This window comes from Convolutriloba macropyga, chromosome 5 (genome assembly GCF_964194025.1).
Source record: "Convolutriloba macropyga chromosome 5, txConMacr16.3, whole genome shotgun sequence".
Classification (NCBI taxonomy): Eukaryota; Metazoa; Xenacoelomorpha; order Acoela; family Convolutidae; genus Convolutriloba; species Convolutriloba macropyga.
Window position 1 is genome coordinate 42,731,431 of NC_134472.1, and position 16,138 is coordinate 42,747,568.

The following is a 16,138-nucleotide window of genomic DNA, read 5'->3' on the forward strand; positions in this document are numbered from 1 at the left end:
TTGCTTTCGCGGGTCAAATGGTGTAATCCGATCGGCTGGCCGAATGAAACGGTTGGTTAAAGTTGATTTTAATGTGAAACACCCTATGGTCTTAGACGCAAGCCACGTATTTGTAAAATTGTTTCTGGGCAAATCTAAAAGTCGCCATCAGGGCTTTGACTATCTGTGGGCTAAGTACAGGAAAGTTATGCTAGCCTCAAACTATGATACTCACTGCTTTCAATTAAATCTAACGGTTACGTGCAGAATGTTCCGCGCTGCCACTATTCAACACATCGTGGCTGACTTGCCAAAAAGACTTGCATACCAATCTCCTCCCTTTACAAACTCCGGGGTCAATTATTGCTCTTCACTTGTTTGACTACTCGTGCTGTCCATGGGAAAATTGGCCCGTCCATGGACGCTAATTCTCGTATAATGGGAATCGAGTGGTTTGTCTCCCGTCGGCGTAATCCTGCCATGATCTGGTCAGATAATGGCACTAACTTCGTTGGATCGGGGGATTCTAACAATACTGCTACTGAACTCGCCCACGAAGGCATTCAGTGGAAATTCAATACACCCAGTGCGCCAGATCAAGGGTCATCTGGGAGAGGCTGCTGCGTAATTTAAAGCGCGTACTTTACACCATCCTTGGAAAACCTCTCCTTACAGATGATTTTTCAAGTACTATTGTCTAGTAGAACACGCTCTTACTTCATCTCTGTTAACGGCCGTAAGCGCCGATCCGATCGACTTGGGCGCTTTAACAGCTAATCCTTTTCTCCTCGGTAACCAAGAAATTAGTATCGTTTCCATCATTGGAGTAGATGGGTTCGATCACCGTAAGCGGTATGCCCGCGCACAGTCTTACGCTGATACTATTTGGTCACGTTGGATCAAAGAGTATGTCACGGCACTGAACCGACGTTATAAGCGTAAGACGTCTGCCGAGCAACACCTTAGGACCGTGGACTTGGTTTGGATAGTTGAAGAGACCAGTCCTAGGGGCTACTATCCTACCGCTCGGATCACTGAACTCCGTTACAGTTCCGACAGCGTCGGACGCTCCGCTGTTTTGCGCATGTCAACCGGATCGCTCGTCTGCGCGCCTGTAGTGCCCATTCTCCCAACTTCTTCTTCTGGGCCGGAGGATGTTACTAAGTAAATAGTTGTAGGCGAGAGATTATTATTCAATCAGAATCGAGTATTTAAATACGCACAGAAATCGTTCCAATTTACAAGCTCGGATACAGTGCAAATAACATATTTTCAAGTAAATTAATCATAAAACCTATCGAATAAGGCAAGATTCGGCTCTATAGTTTTCGGTTTATTGGATTCATAGTGACCGGCGTTTGTGGTCAGTCAAAATACCGGCGAAATGAGCATCAAAAATTGTCGTCTAAAACACTTGTTGCTTGCATCGACAGGAGTGAAGACATTGCTTTGTAGGTTACGATATTACGTTGCTTGATATGATTGTCTATACAAAATGTTGAATAATATACTTCGAAAGACTGTTTGTTTTCACCCTTGACTTTTTGAGTTTGGTGATGTCGTCTCTGCTTTTCTCCGACATGTTAAGCAAGATTTTTTCGAGATGACTATTTTTGGCGCTGTCTTCAACAAATATTAGCACCAAGAGTTCTACCAAATTTTTGGAAGTTTCAACTGTCTATAACCTGTTCTCTTTTATTTTCCGAGCAAAATTTTGCGTTGGCAGAGAGCTTTGGCTAATGGATTTTTTCAGGAGTTGTGTGCGATTTGTAAAAGACCAAAAAATAATTTCACTGTGATATATCATGCAAGGATATACTGAGGGAAAGAGGTTTTCCTTGGAGTAACATAAGGAATACCTTCAATATAATGATGCTTGTGCAGAATATCCGTAAATACTCATTTCACGTCTTACTATTCTAACTGGGCTGTTTGTATTATTTTTTGTTGCTGCTGAGCTCCATGTTTTTCGTAATAGCTTGTGTATAACTTTTCAGATATATTTGCCAGTCTTGATCCGATCATCATGGCTACTTACAAGGTAAAGTTAATAGTTAAGTTTTGATCTTTGCACTAGAGAATCTAATTACTTACATGACCTTGTTGCGGGTAATTGTTAGACTGCCCAAGAGATTCTTGAGGTTTGAGACATTTCTCATTCTTTTGCTCTGTTTACTTCAAGTTTTGTTTCTGTCCTCTTCTTGAGGTTCCTGTTGTAAGCTGTGCCTATGGTTTAGGCTGCAGAATCTAAGCGAGAAGAATTCAGAAGATATTTGGAAAAGTGTGGAGTGCTTGACAATCTGACAAAGGTGCTTGTCGCTCTCTACGAGGAGCCCGAAAAACCCAATGACGCACTTTCATTCATTAAACAACATATGACAGCCGGTTAGTCACTTGTATAATTAGTACAAGCCCTATCAAGTTTTCCGATGCAATTTTTAGTGGTTCAAAGAGATAAAAAATAGTGTTCAGTGAGAAACAAAAACTTTTTTGGAAATGCGTTGTAAAGGGTGTGCAGATGATAATAAGCTTCAACCAAAATCGTGATGTCAGAAGAACAGTCGTTATTTCAAAATAGTGTATTTTAATGTAAATTTTACATGCAAAAATTATTTATGTTTAGTCACTTGTATAATTAGTACAAGCCCTAGTAATTTGTTGGACACGTGCTCCTTGTTCCCAAGCTGAAAGTTTGTTAGGGATTATCATTCGGAATTCGGGATTATTATTCCGTATTTACAAAATATAGCTCGTTATGTGATAAAATCAATTAGCGCCAAAAGGATTTATCGATTTGGATAATACTCTCGCCATATTCCTCTCGAGGTCTACTCGTTCAGTACCGAGTGCGCATCGCCGACAACAATTTTGGCTTCTAGTTCTATTTCTTCTAGTTTAGGTCTATTTCTTTTGTCAGAGGTGGCACATATACTGTAACAATTAGTAGTACAGACTTAAGGGATTACAAAATTACCCATTGGTTTGCACCCAAAAAACTAATGGGTTACAAATTTAGCACCGTTAATTTGCCATTATGATTGCACTTGCCACAGGGGCAGTTGATTCTCCATGAACTAGTGTGAGTTTCCGAGTGGTTTTCGAAAAATTTCCAGTATATCTTAGTCAAGTCAGTTTTAGTTATTTCATTGTAGTCTTTATTGATCAAACGACTGATTTGATTTCATAACATTGTAGTTCTGACGAAGAATCGTGAGTCAGTTTGCTTCAATCTGTTCTCTGGTATTAGGAACTCATTTCGCGTACCTTGTCTTGTTTTAGTGTTGACCTGTTTAATCAAGTTGGGAATTGTTACGTGTTTCTTATTTTAGATTGAAATAAGTAATCGTAGGTCGTGCATTTCGATATACATGGGCAAGAGGAGAAGCGTAAGTTTTTGCAATCTAATCTTTTTGGCTAACGCTGAACTGAGGATCCAACTGGTTGCATTTTGGACCTTTTCATATGTTCTCAAATTGGTTTCTGTTACGGACGCAGTTTGGTACTACATAACCTTTATAGGATCAACTTTGGCTTGATGTGGCATTTTGATGTTCACAAAAGTGGACTTTTTTGCGTAGTCTCATAGTTTTCGTTGGACCAAGTTTCTATTTTCTGTACGCTACGGTCTAAAGTTTGCTGACTTGTTGCTAAGACCTTGTAATCGTCTGCATAGCCAAAAGAGTTTGTTCGTTTGAGGGAGGTCATTTACGCAGGGAATGAACAACAGTGGTCCAAGGATTGAACCTTGGGATACCCCGCTCGTTCCGCAACATTTTTGGGTCTTTTTAATCATTTACTCTTCTTTATCATGTATTGTTGTCTGTGGATTGATTATGTACGAGGCAATGAGATTCAGTAATTGCCCCCCCCCCCCCCGAAATCGTAAGTTTTTACAAGAGGAGCTCATGAGGTACAGAGTCAAATGCTTTTTAAAAGTGTAGATAGAGGGTTGTTTGGTGTTTTGGATCTTGATTTTCAAAATATTCGTATATTTTCTGTAGGTATATTATAAATTGTATAACGGCCGACCTCTTCTTTCGAAAGCAGAACTGTGATGATGGATGTAGTACTTCTTTCACTTTGTCGTAAATGTAATCAAAATCTATTTCGAAAATTTTCATGCAATAGAGCAGACTGATAGGACAGTATCGATCCATTTCACTCTTATCTCCATGCTGAAAGATTGGAGTGATCTCACTCGTTTTCCAGTCGTTGGAGAATATGCTCTTATTTAGTAATGTTTGAAAGAGAAAATTTTTGATAGAGATTCTGAAAGAGTTTTATTGATTACCAAGACCGTCAGGCCCTGTTGCTTTGCTGATGTCGAGTGTATCCATTATTTGTTGCACTTCTTTTCGGTTTATTTTAAACCAATTGTTTTTTTTATTTTCAACAGTTGTTGATTCAATTTGTGGTTGATTCAAGGTGATTGTGAAAACACTACAGAACAATTGGTTGAAAGACTCACATTTTTGGGCGTTGGTTTCTAATATTTTGTTGAGGTTCATGATTGAGGATAATGGGGGAGACTTTCTTATGCTACGCAGGTAGTTTATTTTACTGAACTTGCATGCGCCAAAGACTTTTTCCATTCTCCTGCAGAGTGTTCCTTTTTTCAGCAAATGGGATGTTTGTGGTGTTATCCACCGTGGTAACGAGGCGGATCTATGGGCAGTTACTCTAGGTACAAATTTTTATTATTTTCCCAGATCCATTCGTATCTTTGCTTTACGAGAAAATCAGTTACTGTAACAAAATCTGTTGATTGGGTTTTCACTAATGGAGTTGCTAATGGAGCTTCAATCCGCTTTCCTAATGCATATTTGGTTCTTTTTTCTGTTCATAGTTGTCTGATTTAATGTTAAGTCTGATTTCCGTTTCGAAAGCGTCGCGGTTACTAAGATGTTTGGTTTATTCTGTATAGCTTTAAAAAACTGACTGCATTTTTAAGTGAGACAATACTGTATGGCTCATTTGTCAGGACTACGTACAGAGATTTTGAGTTTTCTGAGAAAATCAATTGCTCAAAATTGAAATCAACAAAAACGTCAAGCATTTGCTCCGCCTCTTGATTGGCCGAGGACATAGTACTCCAGTTTGAGCTTGCAAAGTTCAGATCGCCCGTTATGATGATTTTCGAAGTTAGAGCGATTTTTGTAAGAGTTCGTTTAGTAGGTAATGAAGGCATTTGATGCTGTGTCTGTATTGACATTTTTTGGTGGGTGGTAAATGCAACATAGAATGACAGAGTTCTCTTTTTTGTCAAAAACAAGAAGTGTTGCATGTTCTGTTATTGTATATAATAATTGATGTTTTATTTGGTTTCCGATTGCAATGAGAGCTCCGCCGTGTTTGCTGTCGTTATTCTGTTGGGCAGTCGTGTCTTTATATCAAGTAGTTACTTAGAAAGAGAGCTTCTGAGTTTATATCTGAAGTTAGCCAAGCTTCCGCTGGGCACAAGATATCATACGAGTTTTGTATACGCGTAACGTAGGTCGATGGTTGAAAAAAGTACTTCGCTGTCGTGCGACGATTCCGAGATTGACGGTGAAATATTATCCATCAGGCAATCTATATTTTGCATTTGATATCTGCTTTTGTATTTTGGCTTATTTATGACTTTGGAGTCCATTGCGAGTTTTTTTGTTTTGTCTCATTTGACTGTCATTACTATTGGGAATTTTTTGTCGCTGCAGTTGTCCAGTTATATTATATAACGTTCTTTTGTAGTTTTTTGAGTTCTTATTTGACATGTGTATGTAGGTGTATCGGTACTCTCCGTCCTCGTTGGTGTATGGGGGTGAAATTTGTTTTGAATTTTGATTTTACCGTATGGTTTATCGATCGTCCTATTTTTTATTAGACCGGCGAATCGTTTTGCTATTTCTTGTTTTAGGTTCTGACCGTCCAAGTTTTGTACCATTGCAACGTGCTTACCTTCAAATCTTGGTGATGATTGCTGGTTGGCTTGGATTACTAGCCCTTGGAACAGGTCTCGGCCGATGAGAGCTCTGTGGTTTTTCGGTGCCAGGATGAGGTCGACCCTTTCTGCGTTCCATCCATTGCACTGTGTCGCAGTATATCGTGCCCACGTTCCTGATTGAGGTATTTGTGAAGCTACGCAAGTTGTCTGGATTCGTCTTACGGCTTCAGCAGCTGTTTTTGTTCTTGTCCTCTATCTCGTGTGCCATGCGTTCAGTGATCAGGCTGTTGGAAGTGCCGGAGTCTACCATTACCCAGTACCTGGTGTTGCCAAATTTTACATAGAGATTGTGAATGTAGGTGATCCCTCGGTCGGGGAAATGAGTTTGACCAATGTAATCTTCCTCCGAGTCCTCTCTTATACTCTCGATTTCATTGCTTCGCGACACCATATTTATTTGCTCCTCGTGTTTTGTCTCGTTTTGCTCGGCAATTTCATTGACGTTTCGATTGTTGTATCGATTTAAGTTCGATCTGCAGACTCTGGCTAGGTGGTTGGGCATGCTACATCTTCTGCATGCCTTGGCATCGATCGCTTGGCACTTCGGTCTAAGTTCTTGTGTCCAGGGTTGTCCACAATTTCGGCAATGGTGTTGTTAGAATTGTTGCCTGTTTGACTTGTTGTAGTTGCCTCTGGCCTGTCTCTTGTTCCCACGATACCTAAAGCTGGAAATGGCTAGTACTGGTTCCGACCTTCCTACTATCGATACCATTGAGGGGTCTGTGGTATTCTTTGCCTGTATGGCTAATTGGCTTTGTGCGACTAGTTCGATGCTGATGGCTAATTCTAGTGCCTTCTGGTTCTAATATCACCTTTAGTTCTTTCTGTATTTCTGGGTCTATCATAGCAGCTGTACTAGATGTCTCTTAGTATTGCATCTTCTAGTGTTCCTAGCTGACAAAATTCTGCCAGGGATCTTAGGACAGAGTGGAATTATTCCATTGTTTCTCCCTTCTGTTGACGTCTCGTTAACAATAAGTAACGATCAAAGGTGAAATTCCTTGGTCGTATAAACGTGAGTTCCAGTTCTTCACACAGTTGTAATGTCGTGATGTTGTCGACGTTTGTGTGGAGGTATTTCCGTGTGTGCATCCTGCGTCCTTCGACTCCAATGGTCAAGTAGATAATCTATTTTGCTTTCTTATCAGCGATGTCACATGGCTTTCGCCGCACAGTACCCCTATCCTATCTATGATATTACAGTCGTTCTTCCAGTTGGCTAAAGCCTGGTGATATCTCGTCAGTCTCTCTCTCTCTCTCTCCATTGTTTGTGTTGGATTATTCACTGGTTATTCTTCAACTGGCTCGGGGGTAAATGACTGTTGTGAGTTTTTCTCTTAGGAGGTCATCGAGCTCAATATTTGTCTTTGCGACGAGGGCCATTCTCATTTGGCTTCTCCATTTTCGCCGTGTTATTGGTGAGTTGAAGCTGATTTTTTCCCAGAATGGTTCGAGACCTAATATTGTCTTTCCTTTCTCTGCTGACTGAGCCATGTGATACTCGTGTCCTTCGCTACTGTAAACTTAATCTCAACTCGAAAAGAGATTGCCAACGCACAACTGAATTGGAGGTTAACTAAGGCAGAACTACGATTAGCTATGGGGCAGTCTACACATTAGTGCGCGATACCAGTTAACTGTAAAAGAAAAAGTCAATCGTCCGACGATTGCAATTTTGGACAAAAGGCAATACATACGTACTGCATATGATTATGAATTCACTACAACATAAAATGAAACTATGTACAAGTGTAGTACTGATGTACCACAATTAAGGAACTATTAATTATTTTTTACCTATTAATTAGTAATTATTTTTTGTTAAGGAACTATTAATTATTGTTTAGTAATTATAAAATAAGGAACTAATATTTATTTATTATAAATTATTAAAGTGATTCACACTGGGTGTTTTTTGTTACCCAATATTTTTTATTAAACTGATGGGAAAAAACTAAGCAAAGTATTACCCTTAGATAGCACATAGTTAATCATTTTCAAAGCAGTTTTTGTTAATTAGCAAACGTCTGTGGTAAACCAGGCATTTTATCCCGTTTCTGCTTTTCACCTGCACAAGAAACTCTTTCTAACATTTCCCTCTGTTTTTCATTGTTTTGGTGTGAATTGTTCTATGGAGCTCATCCTGAATTTTTTTACTTTCGAAATTTTTTTAAACTCTTACATAACATTTCAATTGTATAATATACCGAGAATGTTTCGAAAATTATGAAAACGTGTCAATTTTCTTTCTTGTTTTTGCTTTTGTTTTTAATCGGGAAAGCTGCTTATGTTAATAACGTCAAGTATATCATCAGCAATGATAAGTAACTAGAAATAGCAAATCTGGTGCCTTTTTAGTGTATTTTTTAGCAACAAAATGTGTACTTTTTTAAAATATTTTTTGCTCTTTACATCTGGGTTTCAGCCCACTCGTATACACATTACTTGCATCCCTAAGCCCCATCTGGCTACTACCGAAGCCAACCGCTGGCCGGTCTTTTGAGAGCAATTTGCTTGAGGTTAATCGGTTATGTTACTATCTTTTTGAAACTGCAGATGTACAATGCTATTGCGGCTATTTTCTGGCAGTTTTGTTATGAAAATCGATCCATCGTAAACTGAGATTTTGCTAGAACTAAGGCAATATAAGTCTGTGTTGTTCAGGAGGTCCTGAGACTGCTGACGTGGAGTCGTTGCGGTTAGAAGTTGGAGAACTCCAGAAGAAGAAAGAAGAGCTAGAGCAAACTGTCCTGGAACTCAAACAGCAGGTTACCATTCTAATTCCATAATATAACCTACCATATTTGCGCAATTACTTTATAGCCGTAAATCAATAGCTCTTTATTATGGGTCTTATCCTAATTCAAGGACCGTAATGGCCAAGGATACATCATAATGTTCAAGAAACGTGTCCTTGCATCTAAAAGATAGGGTTGTCCTGGTCAATGTATAAGGTATGGTTAATAATAGCTGCCGTCAGCCTCTCAAACGGCTATTATTTAGACGCTCTCCTTTTTAAAATTCAAAGAATTTGAATTGTATTGGGGGGCTGCCTTTTTTTACGACTCGAAGAGGAGTATTGGATAAGTCCTTTTTTAAATCAATTTTATTGGAGTCAATTTTGAAGCAGAAAATGAATCACGTGAAAAAATTTGAAGTGATTTTTGTTGCTGAACAGAATGAAGAGTGGAGCGAAAAGAGAGTGGTTTTTGTTCATATCGCTGTTTTCTAGAGAGCGAGAAATTGAGGTGTGAAGTAAAATCTGTAAGCGAGCGAAATTTTTTGTTCACGTGCGGCATTTTAAAGCAGTTCTTTATTTTAATTTTTTTGGTTAAGAGGTTTGGTTATGATTTTGTTTTAATTATAGGCTGGTTTTGGGTGTTGTTTGGAGGTTTCTGGAAATTCATCTGACTTTTATGCTAATTCGGAGGTTTTTCATGTATTTTGGTGATTTTTGGGGTTATTTTTTGCGATTTTTTGACGATTGTTTTGTTTTCCTGTATCAAATGGGTATTAAAAAGACACCTATTAATTGAGCAATTAATAGATAACAAGGGGTTAGTTTTGTTGATATGAAGCATTTTTTTGTTGAGAAATTTGACAAAATTGAAACTATTTAATAGCCGCCCTCATCTTCTCAACCGGCTATTATAGCGCTCCTATTTTTTTTAATTCGTCGAACTTTTTTCGCTTTATCATTTTGCCGCTTTTTCGACATTTTGCGTGAAATCTTTTTGACTTCTCTAGGCTAGTTTCACTCTTCTCTCATTCTGCTAAAAGTGCTTTTAAACAGCAGCTGCTCAGCAAAGCAATTCAAAATGAAGAGAGTCAGTATAAAAAAACAAAGTCAGAAATAGAAACGGGATAAACCCATAAAGCCCATTTTTAGATGCCCGGTACTTGAACTTTGTTATATTTTTTAGTTACTATCTATAATGCTTATTGGTATTGATGCTGGACCCTGTAGCCTCTCACTGAGAGACAGGAGTATGTTCAACTATGAAATGACATCAAAATAAATTGCACTTAAAAATAATTTTGTACGGAAATCATTTTTTTTTTTCATTTTTTTCTTTTCTTTCAATCCCAATAGAGTTATGGGAATCAACGGCGGCTATTTTCCGGCAACCTTCCGGGTATGTTTTCTATTTTTCTTAATTTTTTTTTGCAGTTTTTCGTTTTTTTTTGTTTTTTAGACAAGTTTCTTAGCCTATTATGACTTGCCTATTGTTTTGTGAGCATCTGTATACCCTATTGGCTGAGTGAAATTTTTGTTTGGTTTTATGTGCTTTTGTAATATTAAAAAAAATTATTAACTTTTTCCAGTTTTTTTTAGTTCAAGTTGTTTGTAAAACCTTATTTTTTCATGATTTGGCTTGAAGTTTTTTTAAAAAAATTCAAGTTTTTATAAAAGTGGTTTTAGTAGGTACTGTTTGTTCTGATGAAGTAATTTCAGCAGAGATAGTTATTTCGGAATCTCAATTTATGACAATATTTGATCAGATTTTTTTCCATATTTTAACAGATTTGATTTTTTTGCTTTCACTTTTATGTTTTATGGTTTTGTTTCAAGATAATCATAAACTAGTGGACGCACGTTTTGTCTGATGAGTGGTTGGATAGCGTTTAAGTGGATTGCCACTTCGAGTCGTTTCCGGAATTCTTCCGGCTATGTTTTTTTAAGATCTGTTCACACATTTTCATGATTTTTGAAGTCAAATTGGAGTAGTGATTTTGGTCACGACGAAACAGGAAATGGAGTGAAAAAGCAAGTAGTTTTGCAGCGTGAATTGTTTTACTTTATTTTTAAAGTAGAGTGAGAAAACGGTGTTTGAACAAAAGTTCGCTTTCTCGCTAGTGATTTTTTATCACATGTGGCAATTTCACTTTGATTTTTACTGTTTTTTTATAGCTGAGAAGCTGTAAGCTGAGCGGAACTATATTGCGGTGCTCTTGGCTTTTTGTTTTGTCGTCTGACGCTTTTTCACATGCGGCATTTTAACATTGATTTTCTTTTTTTTTAGTTTTTGTATCTGATTTTTTTTCGAAATGGTTTTCCCAATTCACTCATAGTCCGCTCTAGGTCTAGTCTTTTGTTTTGTTTATTTAATGGAAATTCTTTGAATTGTAAGTCAGGACTTGTCCTGCTATGTTTTTTTAATTCGCTTTACCTTTTGATCACGTTTTTCGCTTTAAGTAAGTCACGATTTTCACGTTTGACTTCTGACTTACTTCACTCACTGGTTCAACTGAATGGATTTTAAATTCTTTCAAGCATTGATTTGCGTAATTTAGTGAACACGGTCAATGTCAAAAGAGTAAAATCAAAAGAAACGTGATAAAGCCCGATCATTAAGTCTTTCAAATAAGTTATCAAAGTTCATTACAGCGATTGCTAGCTGATTTTAGTATTACGCGTAATACCCTTCAGTTTAGTAGCTGAAGTAAGTATAGGTTTAGAACAATGTGAGTCTAACTAAAACTGCACACTTAATTAGAACAATTTCTGAAACTTTGGAAAATTTTTGTCAGTTTGTATCTCCTTTTTCTTTTTCTGTTTCAATCCCGATGTGCGTCTAGCGCCTCATCGGCGGCTATTTTCCGGCAATCTGCCGGCTTTGTTCGTTGGTACCTGTTGGTATCGGTCTTTCAGTTCTTACAGATCTAATCTGATCACCCAACATTAGTTTTTTGTTCACATAATATTGCACTGTTGTCAATAGTCGAGACTTCCCTTGGGTTGACACAGTTATCGGCACAATTTCAGTCTTTCACATCTTGCGATCAGTGAATTCCTGCTACTGACAAAGACGCTTTTCGGCCGATTAGGTGAAGTTTAGACACAATTGATTGGTCTATAAATGAGATATGAGTTTTGGTAAGAGGATACTGCATAGCTTGTGGCAATGAAATGGTTTTAAGCATATTAATTTCACGAATTTTAGCAATTTTTAATAAAGCTTTCGATTTTTCGAAACTTGCAAAAGTTTTTGAAATAAGTTGTCATTTGTCTAACTTTTGATAGTTTCTAGTGGCGATGGAATGGTTTTCAAAATTTGAATATTCTGAATTGTTGCATTTTTTTGAAAAAAAAAATTGAATCAAGTTTTTTAAATGTTTCTCCGGGGTCGGTGGGGGGGGGGGGGGGGGGGGCTCCTCTAGGGTTTGATAAACTTTAAAACTTGATAAAACTTTCCCTGATAAAAGGTCTTCTGCGGAGTGTATTTTAAAAAGCCTAATTAATTTATTGCTGAATTTTTGCGTATTTTTTGAGCGGCTTCGATAGCTTTTCCAACTTATATCTGTATATGTTTCAATCTGTGTTATACGACACGCAAGTCCATTTCTCAGCTATTCCAGCAGTCTAAAGGCTATGTCAATCGTTATGTCAACTGAGCTTATTTCAATGGAACACCAGAGCCCCTATGATTTCTGAGCTCCAGGCCCTAGTTTTCTCATTTGTGTCAAAGTTTCCAGTTCGTCAAAATTATTTTTTTTATTGGCAATTTAATAAAAAGACATCCAATTTTCTTTTTGGCGCTGGCAGATTTTGTTCTATGTCAAAATCTTAGCTGACAGATAACATAATACATTGTCATCAATAAAGTTTTTCGGCATAAGAAGTTAAGGCTTTCATCGAAATGAATTTCAATATTCTCTTAAAAATGGTCGTACGCTGAAGTACTGAAAATCAACAATTTCAAATCAGCAGTATTGAAGTTCTCTATGCTGCTGAAAAGCAATGGATACTAGCTATCTAGATGAGAGTTATGCCCTTAAATTATGCCCTTATCCCCGTTTTAAATTGCTTTCGAACAAATTTGAAGAAATTGTGATATTTTGACTATACATTTATATATTATATATAGTATATATAGTGTATGTATATATATATATATATATAAATATATTTATATATATATATATATATGTATATATGTGTATATATATATATATATATATATATATATATATATATATATATAAATTAGTTTCCTTTGATTGCGACTGTTTTTGATTAGCCATTTCGTATCGAATATCACTTCCGTTTGTTTTTCGACAAAAAGAAGTCATGTCAATGACATTCTCGGCCTCAATTGTCGCATTGCAAACTTTTTGTACTGCATGATATCGATGTAAAATGAACAAGATATGCAACCAAGTGCAAATGTAATAATCGGAAGATATAGGTTGGGAGGAACTAACGATATGGGCGACTGAAACGTGACAAATTAAGTTGAGCAAAAAGTATCCAATGACTAAATGGGTGCACAAAACGTCACTACAAATAATGTAACAGTGCGTGACTATTCATCACAAAATTCAGACGTTTGATATGAAACCTTTGCAATAATGTGACAGCTTGCATCAACTTTTAGAGACGACTTGACGAACGTTTCTAATCCTTTTTTATTTAAAGCTAAAGTGTACATCTGCTCGTAAGAACGAGAGCACAGATTTAAATCATTCGTTTATTAAGACTTTGCTTAGCTGTATGACTGGTCTCACTTTCTCACCACGTGGTGTTTTCAGTTTTACTGAGCGTACTACGCCATCTGAATCAGGGTAAATTTCGATAATTTTTGCAAGAGGCCAGAGACCTCGAGGCGTGAAGTCTGCAAGTAGCCAAACCAAATAATTTACCTTCAGGTTTTCAGAATTTTTGTTCCACTTCAACCTAGTCGGTGATTAGGGATGTACTCACGAAGAAATCTATCCCAAAAGTGCGAAGCTAGTTTTTGAGCACATTTCCAAGATCTGGACAGAATCAGCTTTTGCGTTTCGGAAAGACCACCAAGAGATAGTTAACTGCGCTCTTCCTAGTAAAAATTTGTTGGGAGTGAGAGGGAGAAGATCGTTAATTTCACTCGGAACATTAGTCGGGGGTCAAAGTTCATATAAAATTCAATCTCACGGACCAGTTTCCACAAAAGATCATCTGAAGCGGTTCTGGACCCATTTTCCCTGTACAGAGAACTTAAATATCTGCAGTAGACGTTCCCAACTTCCACTGAAGTGTTGGAGCTACAGGAGGGTTGAACAACCACTCAATTTCCACCTGCATCAGATGGAAATGACTAGCAAAATCTTGGCAATCTCTAAGGCTTGCATTATTGGATTGCAAAGAGTCATTTGAGCCAACAAAAGATATTTCAACAATAGGAAAGATTTTTGGAATACAATTGAATACATTGGCTATCGGTTTGTCTGACTACCGCTCTCTCCCTAACAATTCAGTAGGGTTCCATTAAAAAAAACTTAAGTTTTTTCTGTACGACAATGCATGTTTGTTTGATGGATGTGTTTTATCATCAGACTTACACCGATTGTTTCCGTCTAAAGTAAACGGGAAGCGCGCAGTTTTCAGTCGCAATGCTTTGGACAATTGTCCTCGAGTAAGCAACTGCTGGTTATGATCAGCGAACGGTGATAAAGAAACAATTTACTGGTAGACGATAGATACTCTAATACCCTTTTTAGTATTGAAGTTTCCGATTTAAGATCTTGATGTTGAGCACTTTTTACCAAGTAATTGTAGGCTCCCGTTTAATATGCTAGTAACAACTTGGGTTCTTTTTTTCCAGCATTTATCTGCAAACAAGCAAAGCGCTGCAACTTTAAGTGAACGATTCCAGTTGCTGAAACGCTATATGTCAATTTGACATTTCAGTTCTTTATTGGTTCTGCCATTATGATTTTTGCGTATTAAGCAGAAAGTAAACCTTGATTCAGCCACGTGTTTTTCCTTTGAGATAAAAAGGACGGGCCTTACATCCAACGTGACTTGATTTTCATCGGATGAACGTTGTAGCCTCGGGTTCCCTTATCTGCAGGATTTCCAGCAGACGAAATGTAGAACAAATCTTGGGCAGAAGCATCCAAAATTTTGGGCAAGTTGTTAGCAATGAAGATCCGATGTTGAATCCCAGGTGTCCATAGCCAGTATAAATCTGTCGGGCTATCAGACCAAAAAACTTGTTGATGGATTTCAATATCCATCTCATCTTTGACAAATTGAGCTAGTTGAGCACCATAGACCGTTAATTGTACTTCCAAATTGGGAATCGTCATCCGTTTTATTGGAGCAGCTCTTGCTTTACCAAGAACAAATGCGAGTGAGACAGATTTGTCAATGTTCAATTCGTAGATAACAGACTGCTGATAATGCTAACTCGGGTGCCTGTGTGAACGTGTACAGTTCAATCGATGAAGTAGGTATTTCGTTGAAGAACTTGCGAGGAGGATATACATCCTGAAAGAACGAAAGTTCGTTTTTCTGATTTTCGAAATCTGATTTCTCATCGAGCTCTAATGGTTTGTCCCATTATGCACCGTGGTTTCATACCTCTTGGAGAACTTTGCAAAATCTTATCGTAAAGGGTGCGCTAATTCTTAAGGAATCAAAGATGGAATTAACGAAGCGAAGTAGTTTACGCTGACTCGTTTTTTCGTCGAGTTTGATATTGTGGAACTGTTCTCGCTCTATAACAAATATGTCTGTTTCTGGAAACCAGGGTAGACCAAGAAATTTTTGAATGTAGTGCTGGTGTTTCTAGATTTAGTCGGGTATCGGGAATCAGTAATTCAAGAACTTGTTGACTATTTGAATTCTACTTCGTTAGATTAAAACCAGCAGTTGCAAGAAACTTGCGAGAAAGTCATGCATGTAAATATGCCTCTATGACCTTTCGATCACTTGGAAACATTTTTGTGTTGTCCTGAGCAGTCCTCCTGAGCGCGTAGGCTATGCAGGGTGAATCTGTTGCACCAAATATATGGCTGGTGTACTCGTACGTCTGTGTCCATTGTTGTTCCAGTGGAAGCGTAGTTGGGGTCGGTCTGAGGGGTCAATTTTCACTTGCCTGAGCGTTTGTTGTGTGTCTGTGCACAACGAGATTTGATTATCTCGAAACCTCATGATGACTCACTTAATTTGCTAAGAAGATCTGGGCCTTTCAGCAAGTTAGGGTTGAGGGACTGACCCTAGAAAATCCTCGAAGCTTTTGCGACTCTACGATTTTTACCAGGTTTATATTCATTTGTCAGTGGGTGATGAGGTAGGAAAGAGACATTATCTGTTCGAGTCATGAATTTTAACAACGAATCCTTTTTCCAAGTCTGGGTCAAGGGTAGCTTGGAACTTTTCCCGTAGTGGCGGATTTTTGGAAAGTTTTT

The 16,138-nt window shown here is 37.8% G+C and overlaps 1 protein-coding gene across 1 annotated transcript in view; it reads left to right on the forward strand.

The window, feature by feature from the left end:
• The window catches only part of LOC142339400 (c-Myc-binding protein-like), a 264,109-nt gene that overhangs the window by 238,805 nt on the left and 9,166 nt on the right, over nucleotides 1-16,138 (forward strand). The window contains exons 2-4 of the mRNA XM_075389418.1: nucleotides 1,975-2,020; nucleotides 2,217-2,364; nucleotides 8,627-8,730. Of these exons, the coding sequence (XP_075245533.1) occupies nucleotides 2,006-2,020; nucleotides 2,217-2,364; nucleotides 8,627-8,730 (267 nt within the window). The 5' untranslated portion in view covers nucleotides 1,975-2,005. The remainder of the gene's footprint in view (nucleotides 1-1,974; nucleotides 2,021-2,216; nucleotides 2,365-8,626; nucleotides 8,731-16,138) is intronic.